Here is a 12,498-nt window from a genome sequence, read left to right as displayed (position 1 = left end):
GCTCAGATCTAGTAGATAAGATCTTGGTGGTATTCGTTCTTGCGGTAGAATTTTTTGTTTTCTATGCTACGAACCCCATCAGTGGTATCAGAGCTAGGTCTATGCATAGATCTGTTGCACGAGTAGTACACAATGGTTTTGTGGGTGTTGATGCTTTTGTTGTAATATTCTTTTCGTGTACTTTGCATCTTGTGGGATGGTGGGATGAAGCGGACCGGGCTAATCTTACATGACCGCGTTCATGATACCTGCTCCACGCTTGGCATGCAACTTGTATTGCATAAGTGGCTTTGCGGGTGGCAGTTTCTCCCATCATAGTTGAGATCCAATTTACAATATGCACTTGACAACACTTGTATCAGCGTTGTGGTTCTTGTTCGTAGGTAGATCGGATCTTACTCGAAAGCCCCAAACCACGTAAAACATGCAAAGACTTTTAGAGGTGTCTAACTTTTTTTGCAGGGGCATGTGATGTGATATGGCTATATGATTGTGACTATATTTCATGTATGAGATGATCATTATTGTATTATGGCAACTGACAGGAACCTAATGGTTGTCTTTAAATTTGTTAAGACCTGCATGTCTATTCATCATGTAATAGCTTTATTTCAAGCAGTTGTTATAATTGCTATTAGTGATGGACAACCATGAAGCGGCTCCACTGACCTTGACGCCATGCTGGTGATGATGGAGATCATGTCCGTGCTTTGGAGCTGGAGATCAAAAGCACAAGAAGAAAGGCATATCATATCACATATTGTGAATTGCATGTGATGTTAATCCTTTATACATCTTATTTTGCTTAGATCGTGATGGTAGCATTATAAGATGATCCCTCTCACTAAATATCAAGATAATAAAGTGTTCATCCTTAGTATGCACCGTTGCTAAGACTCGTCGTTTCGAAGCATCACGTGATGATCGGTGTGATAGATTCTACGTGTGCATACAACGGGTGCAAGCCAGATTTGCACATGCGAATACTAAGGTTAACCTTGACGAGCCTAGCATGTACAGACAGGGTCTCGGAACACGGGATACCGAAAGGTAGAGAATGTGTCATATGGATGATATGATGAACATGTTGAATTTCGCCTTTGAAGCTACATCTTCTCTCGTGATGATCGGACTTGGTGTAGTGGATTTGGTTCGTGTTATCACTAAGGCAACATCAGGGATGTTGTTTTGAGTGGGAGTTCACCTAGTTAATTTAAGAATTAAAATGAAGTCAATTTATCATAAACTTATTCTAAAACCTTTTGCAAATATGTTGTAGATCATGGCGGTCCCCACCATCAACTTTAATCAGTTCCTAGAGAAATAAAAGCTTAAGAACAATGGAAGTAACTTTACGGATTGGATCCGTCATGTGAGGATTGTACTCATTGTTGGACAACTGAAATAGGTGCTCGATGCACCGCTAGGTCCCCCACCTGCAGAATCTGCTCCCGATGATGTAAAGAATCTTTACACCACTCGGAAGACTCATTACTCCACAGTTCAGTGTGCCCTTCTATACGGCCTAGAGGCAGAGCTTCAAAAGCATTTTGAAAACCACGACCCTTATGAGATAGTCTGTGAGCTCAAAATGATATTTGAAACTCACGCGGCCATGGAAAGCTATAAAGCCTCGGAAAAGTTCTTTGGCTGCAAGATGGAAGAGGGTAGCTCCGCTAGCGAGCACGTGCTCAAGATGTCTGGGCACGCGAAGAAGCTCAATGACTTGGGAATCGTGATTCCTAACCAGTTGTGTATTCATCGGGTCCTCCAATCACTGCCACCTAGTTATAAGAACTTCATGATGAACTACAACATGTAGAACATGAATAAGGAGTTGCCTGAACTCTTCTCCATGCTAAAAACTGCTGAAGTGGAGATAAAGAAAGAGCACCAAGTGTTAATGCTCAACAAGACCACCAATTTCAAGAAACAGGTTAAGCCTAAAGAAAAGGGCAACTTCAAGAAGGGCGGTAAGAAAGTTGTTGCGCCTCCTAAGAAGCCCAAGGCTGGCCCTAAGCCTGATTTTGTGTGCTTTTAGTGCAAGGGTGATGGGCACTGGAAGCGTAACTGCTCCAAGTACCTGGCAGATCTAAAGAGCGGCAACATCAAGAAGAAAGGTATATTTGATATAAATGTTAGTGATGTGTATCTTACTAGTAATCGTAGTAGTGCCTGGGTATTTGATACTGGTTCAGTTGCTCATATTTGTAACTCGAAACAGGAGCTATGGAATAAACGAAATCTAGCGAGGGACGAGATGACGATGCGTGTTGGAAATGGATCCAAGGTCGATGTGATCTCTACTGAGCGCGGAGTTGATGAAGGAGAATTTATGCGCAACGTTGAGCGGAACCCCAAGAGGAAGGTATGATGAGCACAGCAGGAAATTTTCCCTTAGTAAGAAACCAAGGTTTATCGACCAGTAGGAGAAAAACGTTCTCTCCCGAGGTGTTGTGAACCAACTCGTGGCAGGGCGCACTGCCGACGTCAGCAGCAACGTGGAGACCTGCACACAAACAACCATGTACTTTGTCCCCAACTTTCAGCGAGGTTGTCAAGTTCACTGGTTTTGCTGAAAATAAAGGATTAAACAAACCGTGTGGAAAAAGAATTGTTTGTAGAGAACATAACAGAAAAAATGTTTTAGAAGATTGTAATTAAAAGAAGAAGGACCGGGGTCCACGGTTCACTAGAGGCGCCTCCCAATAAATAAATATGTTGGGTAAACAAATTACAGATGGGAATCGACAAACAGAGATTCTACGCTAATGGTTGGTGCATAATACATGCTATGAAAGTATGCGGGCATTACAACAATATACATAGACCGTAATCCAACTTCAGCTATGACTAATAATCCACCTTCAGGATTGCATCCGCGACACCCTCCAGTATTAAGTTGCAAGCAACGGACTATCGCTTTAAGCAATGTGTGTAAAGTAAACGATGAAACTACCCTTGAATAGAACACCAATGTTTTCTCCCTAGTAGCAACAGCACATCTAAAATCGTAGAGAACAAGGTGACTTCCCATGGTTAAATAGAGGCATGAACCAACTATCGAGCATAAATGGTCCCTCTTGGAGTCTCTAGCATCTACTTGGCCAGAGCATCTATTAGAAACGGAGAGCATATGCAAGATCATAATAACATAATACATAATCTCAACCAAAGCAATCTCTCTATAAATCGGATCCACATCAAACAACCTTGTAGCAATTACAAATAGATGATCTTGATCATGTTAGGTAGCTCACAAGATCTATACATGAAGCACAACAAGGAGAGGACAACCATCTAGCTACAGCTATGGACCCATGGTCCCATGGAGAACTACTCACGCATCACTTCGGTTGAAGACATGGCAATGTACAGGCCTCCGGTGGTGATTTCCCTCTCCGGCAGGGTGCCGGGATGGACTGCAGAACCCTCCCGAACTAGGGTTTCGGTTGACGGCGGCGTCGGAACTTTTCGTGGATGGAGGCTCTCGTCCCTGTGGTTTTCCCGGTACGAGGAATAAATAGGCGGAAGGGCAAAGCAAACGAGGCGACGAGGCGCCAGTACATGGGCCAGGCGCGACCAAGGGTTGGGCCGCGCCTTCCCTATGTACTGCCACGTGGCAGGTCTCCTGCGCGTGTCCTTCTGGCTCCGTCTTCATCCCGGAAAAATAAGACTCTGGGCTTTTGTTTCGTCCAATTCCGAGAAACTTTCATGTACAACTTTTTTGAAACACAAAAACAACAGAAAACAGGAACTGGCACTGCGGCACTGCGTTAATAGGTTAGTCCTAGAGAATGCTAAAAAAGTGTGGAAAAGTGCACATAAAACATATAAGAATTGTAACAAAATAAGCATGGAGCATCAAAAATTATAGATACGTTTGGGACGTATCAACATCCCCAAGCTTAACTCATGCTCGTCCTCGCGTAGGTAAGTGATAACAAACAAATAATTTTTGAGGTGACATGCTATCACACTACTTTGATCAATCTAAGTGTAAAAGCAAACATAGCTGGAATCATAGAATCCTAACATAAGCATGATATATATAATCAAACAATGAAACTTAATAACCATGCTAAAACATGAATAGTAATCAAACAAAAGAACTTTTATAACGTGCATGGAAAGCAAAGTGATTGTCAAGAGCATATCATAGATACATAATAAAGTGGTACTCAGCTTGTCCCATAAGTGGAAGCAAAACATAAATGCTTGGACACCTTTAAAAGATTATAAGGATGACTAGAAACAAAAAGTTTGAACAAGCAATACCATAATTATGAATCAATCAATAAAATCTTGGGACCATGCACATAAAACTAAGAATGACAACTATACTCTCATAAGTGGTGCATAAACTAGAAGGTGGAGACTCAACATAAAAGTAAAAGAAGGTCTCTCTTTGAGAGGCAAGTAAGATCACTCATGTGCTAGAGCTTTTTATTGAAACAATAAGAGTATAAAATGCACTTTTGAGAGGTGAATGATGTCAACGGTAAGTAAAAAGCATATGGGTTGTGCAAAGGTGCTAATCCTAAGTCGCAAGCCTCATGCATAATTGCTACTAGTGCTCACACCTCGTCCTACTCACCTCGGATCACCATTAGCTCTCATCACATACAAGTTGTTTTAACCGAGTATCACAAAGGGGTACCCCTGTGCCTCCTGTACGAAGGTCCTAGGAGATGCATTGCTTTCGATTTCTCATTTTTAAAGCATCTTCAACTTGGGACATCCATACCGGGACGACACGAGCAACAGATAAATGGACTCCTCTTTTTTTATTGCTAGAAGCTTTCTCATAAGAGATTGAGGATTTTTCCAACTAAAACTTCCACCATGATACATGGCTTCAGTTAGCGGCCCAATGTTCTTCTCTAACAAAAATGTATACTCAAACTATTTTGCATGGGTAATATCCTTCATTTCAGACAAGATGAACATGCATAGCAACCCACATGATATTCAGCGGCAAAGCACGCTGAGGTGTCCCTAGTATTTCAATGGTTATCACACAACAAGCAACTTAAAAGAGCTATGGTTACACAAGGAACACACGCTAGGCACAATAGTCATTTTTGACTACTTTCCCATGAGCAACAAAAATATAATACTTTGAAATTTAAAGGTAGCACATGAGCAAACTACTATGGAATGACAATGAAATACCACATATAGGTAGATATGATGGACACTTTGGCATATTTGGTTTTTGGTGGTTGGATGCATGAATAAAATACTCATATAAATGGAGTCTAGAAAAAGACCGGGTGCAACCAACTAAGAGAGAATAATGGCCATAATCATGCACAGCGACAAAATATATTAGGGATTTCTATTTTGTGCCCTCGGGTCCTTACTTGTACTCAGTTTTCCCCAGCTCCTTAGTTTTTCCTCAGTTTTCCCCAAGCCCTTGTTTCAAACCCGCAGAAGGAGCTCAGACGGCAGGATTCCCGTTTAGTTGACTGTTCCGTGCTGACGTGTGGGGCCGCGTCGCGTGGGGCTGGTAGAAAGGGACCGCGTGGGACAGGACGAGACAGCGTTTGGTTGCACGTGAGCACGAGCTGGGTTCTGTCTCTCTCGGTCCAAATTGGCATTTTAAGAGTACCTTTTCCCCCTCTTTCTCTCTGTCTTTTTTCACCTAATTAGTATAAAATCTAGAGAAGCTTGCATTTCTGTTTTTCTTCGATTATTTGTGCCTTTTGGCCCTCGTTGTTTGCCCAATATGGCAGCAAATCTGGCACTCTCTCTGGTCCATATGTATGTAGTTAAATCTAGAAGAAAATCTCCAGGGTAATGCACGATAAATTCACACAGTCATATAGTAGAATAGGGATAGATAATAGGGATCCCTCCCTAGATAATAAGATGCATACAACAGTCAATGTAGTAACAGGTTCGAGGTTCTTCACAACACCATCATACTAACAACATAACAACAAGGGATCCCTAGCTAACAACAAAATGGAGGAGGGAGCAGCAGCACACGTCCAGGACTCCGCCTACCCCATCTGGCTCTGCCTCCACTTGTTACTCCGCTTGGGAACCTTGGGCTTGAGCGGAGGCATGCGCCCGGCGGCGATCTCCACCCGCTGGAAGTTGCGGAGGTTCATGCCGAGCGCCTTGTGCTTGGCGCGGAAGGAGTAGGGGTTCACCGTCGTGCCGACCTTGTGGAAGGTGTTGCCGATGTTCTCGGCATGCGTGACGAGGCAGTTGAAGTCGGTGCCGCCGAGTCTCCTAGTGCAGAAGGGGCACCTGTAGACACCCTTAGCGAAGTAGGAAACGTACTGGCTAACATGCAGCCTCCGCAGCACCTGCTGAGTCTTGGTGTCATGGTGCTCGTCGTCGCTGCCGACGTCGCTGCCAGACAGCTGATCCATATCAAACGGAAACTATGAGTGAATGATTTGCAACAATGACTAACGAGCATGATAACAACGTTAGGAAAAACAGAGGTGGCCTCAGTTAGAGTGGACACTATTATATATCTACAGGGATGGTGTTAGCGAACCAAAGCTCATGCACAACAGATTTGTACACAGCAATGGTTCGATGAACCCTCCCTGTAAAAAATTGTGCCCAACGATTCATCATAGGCAAAGAAACAGATTCCAAATCTGAACTTGAACACATTCCAGATTATTTTCAAAATTAAATGGTTGATATCTTTTGATTTGTGCATAAAATAACTGATCGAGATCCCATGATTACTTGCATAAATTAACTGATTGAGATCCCATTATTACTTGCATAAATTAATCGAACGGCCGAACCCCAAATCTTAAACGAAATCAAGAAGGGATCAAACAAAATGGAATAAAATCGGCGCAAATATTAACCCAATACTCATCCATCTACAGAGCCATCTACACCAGCAAAAATAGGGTTCAAAAAGGATTGGGAAACAAAAAATGAAGCAAACCGTAGTTACCTCGTTTCATGGGTCGTCCATGAAGGTGCCGTAGGGGTTCGGGGCGACTCGTACGGCACCTCCTCATAGGGGTCCCATCCCGCTGGGATCTGACTGCCACCAGCGGCAGCCTCCGATGCACCGACGGCGACGGCCGTCGAGCGGACAGCGTCGAAGAGGGAGGCGTCGCGCTTGGAGCCGACGGCATCGTGGATGATGAGATTGGCATTCTCCTTGTCCATCTTGGCGGCAGAGGAGAGGGAGAGGGAGAGGGTTTTTTTGCTTTGGAGAAGATGATGGGACGTGAGAGAGGCGGCGTTGCGTGAGCGAGTGAGAGTGACATAGATAGTGGGAGGAGGCGTCTATAAAGGCGAGGGGTGGTTAATGCAACCCGCGTCCTACGCGTCCACCGTTGTACGTCTGCACGTCTTGGACTTCTACAACGCGACACGCGTCCACGATTGCACGTCTTCGACTTCTGCACCGCGACCCGCGTCTACGCGTCAACAATTGCATGTCTTCCATTTTCGCACCGCAACACGCGTCCTCGAGTCTAACCCTGGAAATTTAGATATACTCAGGTATACCCTCGAGTCTTATACTAGCATTTTGTGTGTGTACGTTTTCCCCTTAAGTGCTAATACTAGCTAGTGCAATATGCTCAGTTTTACCCTCAAGTGGCTGGTCAACAGAGAGTCAATAAATGAGATTAACTAGTTAAATGAGTCATTTAATGTGCAAATAATTCTGAAAAAGTGTGGCACTTACTCATGGAGTCTTTACCACAAATTGCCACTTCTCAAATCATAGATAAGTCATAGATAAATCAAGTTTTACCACAAATTGCCACTTCTCAAATCACCTAGTAGCTATGAAGGTGCATGGTTTTCCACAATAAGCCCTTCCCAAAATAGCTTTCCCCAAAACATACTTTGTCTAAATGAGGTCACAATTCTCACACTCATGTATATTTGTATTGCAAATAGTTTTGAGGTAGGCCAAGATGGGTTTCATTGTACAAAACACGCATTTTCCATTTTTTAAATCTCATATTGGAATCCCTTATTCTGTTTACTACTCAGGTGCCCTTGGTTTCTTGATACTACTTAGTTTTTCCCTCTCCCTTCACAAATTCTCGCAGACGTGCAACATTGCCCTTATTGGTCTAGCCCATGTCATGCGGATCGTGCCCGCCGACCGTTGATCGTATGATCTAACAGGAAGGATAACCCATCTCTCTCTCTGTCGGCTGTTAGCTTCCACCCTCTAAGTATGCTAAAGGGTGGTTTTCTTTATTATTTTTCACGCGCTAAAGCCCAACTCTTTTAGGCATTACTTTTCACGCAAAAAATGATAAAACATCACCGATTTGTTGTAGCCATTAATTTTCATGCAAAAAATGATAAACCATCACCGACTTGTTGTAGCCATTACTTGTGGGGCCCTGGACTTACCAGTCCAGAACTCCTGTTATGCATACAATTTCACGATCCCAAGATCATTCCATCATGAATACATAACCGAACTGATACCAGATTACATCATCCATTACAGTACCGAAATAACATTAATACGGAAGTCTTACATCATAGGCCATCAGGGCCGAAGTTCAACAAACAGCAGCGGAATTTATTTGACTCCAAACAGCGGTGGGACCCAAGTCAGGCCTTTACCCTACAGGCGGCTGACTGGGAGAGCATCCTAGTTCGCGTCTTCGGCGTCGTACTCTTCTTCTTCGTGGTACTCATCTTCAAAGTCTGGCCAAGTAAATAGCCAGGACAACAATGGCAATGAGTACGTTTGAATGTACTCGCAAACCACCTTAGAGAGAAGTAAAGGATATGCAATATGGCAGTAGCAAGGAACAGGCACTAAACTAGGGCGACAAGGAGCGAGAGGTGGTTCCTCTCGAGAGTATGACATCTTCATATTGTTGTTGAAAAAACTTTTCTGTAAACCATTTTATTTGCAGACTAATAGGTAAGGGTGACCCAATTTCTTTCCCGGCCATCTCATATGGCCAACACAAAACATTTCAGCTTTCCACTGTACCTCCCAGGTACACTTTCCACCAGTTCCACTTGCATCACTTTCCCAAAACAATATTTGAGAAAACACTTTTGTAAAACAAAAACTCTTCAGGCTAAGCAACAGCCTTCCCGACCGTCCATAACCGCGGACACGGCTATTCGAATAGTTTTCACTCTGCAGAGGTTGTACACTTTACCCACAAGATCCGATAAATCCGCCGGGATCATCCCTGGTTCACCAAGCGTCAAAACGCGAGGCTCGGATAACCGATCGTAGTTTTTCGCTTGCTCGCCATAGCCTAAGACATGCCGCCTAGAGTTGTACCTCCCAACACCAGAGTCCGAGGGGTCGTTTACCCAGGAGTAGCAAATTCCCCGACCAGCTCGACCCTCCGGAATGCCGCGACCAACTGCGGGGCATTATTCAATGGGAGCTCATAGGTTGTACCCCTACCATCTGTCCGAGACGGAAAGGCGTTCCCAGTTCGTCGGGAAGGCCACGGTCGATAGGTGTCCATGCTCGGACTACCCCTTACATTTGCAGCACCCAAACTAAGGCGAGACAAACTACTACGCTACGCTCCGTGCCCACTTTGGGGTAATGTGGTTGCACTGTCTTTCAGTCTGGGTGAGTACTTAGGCGCTAAAGTTTTCGAAAATATTTTCTTTCCTCCACTTGCCGCCAGCAAATCTTCTTTTTATAAACTTTGGCCTTTTTATAAACCACACTTGGGCAGGGCTTCCCCATTCCAAGGTTTTCGAAACACTTCTTTCTTGAAAACATTTTCACAAACCTTTTTAAAGAGGGCTCCCGACCTATAGTCTGGCTTTTCTTTGAAAAGCGGCGACAAGGATGATAAGGTGTTAAGCACCATATCACTAACAAGTATTTTTTTATTGGGTATCAACGAGGGCTGCACCCGTAAGGGTGGAATAATAAAACACCGAGTGGTAGGACCACTCACATAAATAATAAAACATGCAATTTATAAAAGTGCTAATAATGCAGGAGTAAGATAATTAGGATGAGATATGCATCAAGAGGTGGCTTGCCTGTTGGCTATTTGTCCCTGGACTTCTTCTTCACGGCCCATCCACTCTTCCCCCCTCTTCGAAATCCTCACCACGGTCCTCTCCTTCTTTTCCGATAGTATTCGTATTCTAACGTCGAAAAATAAAAGACGATCAATAAATACATAGCCATAGTATCAACCACACACACAAGGCTAGTAGAAAACCACTCAATTAGAGACACTAAAGACATCGAATAAATGACACCTAGGGCAAGAGGGTTATTTTATTTGTAAAAGACCTACTTTTATTGCTACCGGAAAAGACCCTTGACAAAATATAAATTTGCTAAAAAGGGCTCAGCCTCCGTCAAAGCATAAACTACAGAAGCACGGGTGGCTAATGACTTTTGGAAACCACCAGAAGGGGTCTGGTGCCAAAGCTCATTTTACAACAATTTAAACAAAAACATCCAAATTTCCTAGTGGTAAAATAAGCCTAGAATCCCAATTACTTTGTCAAAAACTCTCAGTACAAAACCAGTGGGCAACATGTATACCTACTAGTAGGTATAATCTGGGAGAGTTCAACCAAGTTGGTTTCATGCCCAAAAAGGTTTAGAAAATATTTTTAAACAATTTTACAAGTGGAGAAAACCTAGGACTAGTTTATTTAGCTCACAAAACAATACACAACTTCAACAATCAAAACTTATATATCTAGATAGCTACTCAAACAAGTATCCACACAAAAATTGGTTTACCAATTTTGAAGCTATAAAATAATTTCTAGAATTTTTATACTGAAAAAGGGATCTATTTTGTTTTCAAAAATCCTAGAAATAATCTACACATCACAAACATAGATTCCCTCTGGCACACGGAAAGTCCAATGTGGTACTAACCACTGGGAGTTTATTTTGTTTCAAAACTGCTTTTCTTTTTCAAAACAAAAATCGCCTAAGTCAGTTCTGGGCAAAACTCAACCTCTAAGCCAAACAAAAACCAGGAAGCTCCTGGTAGGATGCTCACCAGGGGGCTGTCGGAGACGGCGGAGTCGACGCAGGGCGTGGCGGAGGTCGCAGACGACGCAGGGGCTTGCCGAGGACGGTGCATGCGGCTCCCAGGCAGCGACGCTGACGAGGTAGTGCTCCGCGTCGCGAACCTCTGCACAGCCGTGTCCGTGCCAGGGCTCAGCGACGGCGACTACCGGGGCCTGGGCGACGGTCGGATCGAGCCCGAGGGATGGCATGGAAGGGAGGAAAGGCGGGTGCAGCTACCTGGCATGGCGCCTCCGACGCGCATGCGCGGCGGCCGGTTGGCTTAGCGGACGCGACGAGTGCGGCTTCAGCACGGACGGAGCCCCGACGACAGCGAAGGGAACGTTGCAGCGGCGGGTCGTGGACGGTGCAGCAGTGTCTGGACGCACTGCGCGGAACCTAGGTCGCGCTCGACGCGGACGGCACCGAGAAAGACTTCGGGGACGACGACGGGTTTCGCGTCGTCTGCATGGATGCGTTCCGACGATGACAAGTCCGCGGCGAGTTCCTAGCAAGGAAAAGGTAGTCATCAACGTTGCCGAAGTGATAGAGGACGGAAACATTAGAGAGGGAGTCGAGGGAGAGGGACGAAGGTCGACAACGACGTGCGCCGTGCGCGACAGCAGAGCGGCGGCACGGCTCGGTCTCGTCCTTGATCGTGGGCGAAGAGGGGTACGCCTTGGAGGCTGGTGTTCTGGTGAGAGTGGGAGAAGTGAGAGGAGTACAGTAGGGAGAGTGGGAGGCTCGGGGCTGGCTTAAAACCAGGACGAAGCCGTTCTACCGAGGCTGCACGGTCGTGGCGCGCGCTCGCTGGTCCATGCCGCGGTGGAGCTCGGGGACATAAGGAAGCGACAGAGAGGGGTAGGAGGCCGGGCGCGCCTAAAAGGGACAGGGCCGAGCTCTGTCAGGCGAGGCGCCCGTCGACTGGCTGCCGTGGTCGGCGAGCTCGACCAAGAGGAAAAGGACAGGGAGATGAGCAGGTGCTGTGGGTGGCACTCGTGACGGAAGAAGGTGCCAAAGGAAGAGGACAAGGGAGGCCAGGGGGAGAGAGGATCAGATCGAGCTAGCTCGTTCAATGAATCGAAACTTTCAGGCTGCAGGAATTTAACGAGCCTCACTTCCCACCTAGCTTCAGCTCGATGCAAAAGCATTCACGTAAAAAGGTGAATATCAAAGATGTAGAGGGTAGTGCCAGCTTTACCGGGCAATTTTCAGAGAGGCAAACGGTGGCCAAACGATGGAGAAAACGAGTGCCAATGTCGAGGAAAAATACTGATGCCCAGACTCATAACTGAAATTCAGAGATGACAGCTTCATCGGGTCGATTTGTCCGAATACCTGCTAACGCCTCAGAGCTCGATTTGATATAAAACTTATTGCATGGCGAAGAGGAAGGTACCAAGTTTATCAAGAATTTTACAGAAGAATTAATGGTGGAGGAACGAGGGCAGGAGGAAGGCTCAAAATCGAGACTGTAGATGAACCCGAAGGTCATTTTCTGA

At 45.2% G+C, this 12,498-nt stretch overlaps 1 protein-coding gene across 1 annotated transcript; it reads right to left on the bottom strand.

The window, feature by feature from the left end:
• Positions 1-3,160: 3,160 nt before the first annotated feature.
• On the bottom strand, positions 3,161-11,966 carry LOC139830664 (uncharacterized). Its single transcript, XM_071819259.1, has 2 exons — positions 10,989-11,966; positions 3,161-10,107 (listed from the first exon to the last, which is right to left on the bottom strand). Exon 2 carries the CDS (start codon positions 6,384-6,386, stop codon positions 6,009-6,011), a length of 378 nt encoding a protein of 125 aa, XP_071675360.1. The 5' UTR covers positions 6,387-10,107; positions 10,989-11,966; the 3' UTR covers positions 3,161-6,008.
• Positions 11,967-12,498: the final 532 nt, after the last annotated feature.

The sequence above is a fragment of the Lolium perenne genome, chromosome 4 (assembly GCF_019359855.2).
Source record: "Lolium perenne isolate Kyuss_39 chromosome 4, Kyuss_2.0, whole genome shotgun sequence".
NCBI classification, from domain to species: Eukaryota; Viridiplantae; Streptophyta; class Magnoliopsida; order Poales; family Poaceae; genus Lolium; species Lolium perenne.
Note: the sequence above shows the minus strand (reverse complement) of the source record. Positions and strands in the feature narration are given on the sequence as shown.

Excerpts from the sequence above, each read along its gene's own strand:
- LOC139830664 (XM_071819259.1), bottom strand. The coding sequence starts at position 6,386 with ATGGATCAGCTGTCTGGCAGCGACGTCGGCAGCGACGACGAGCACCAT.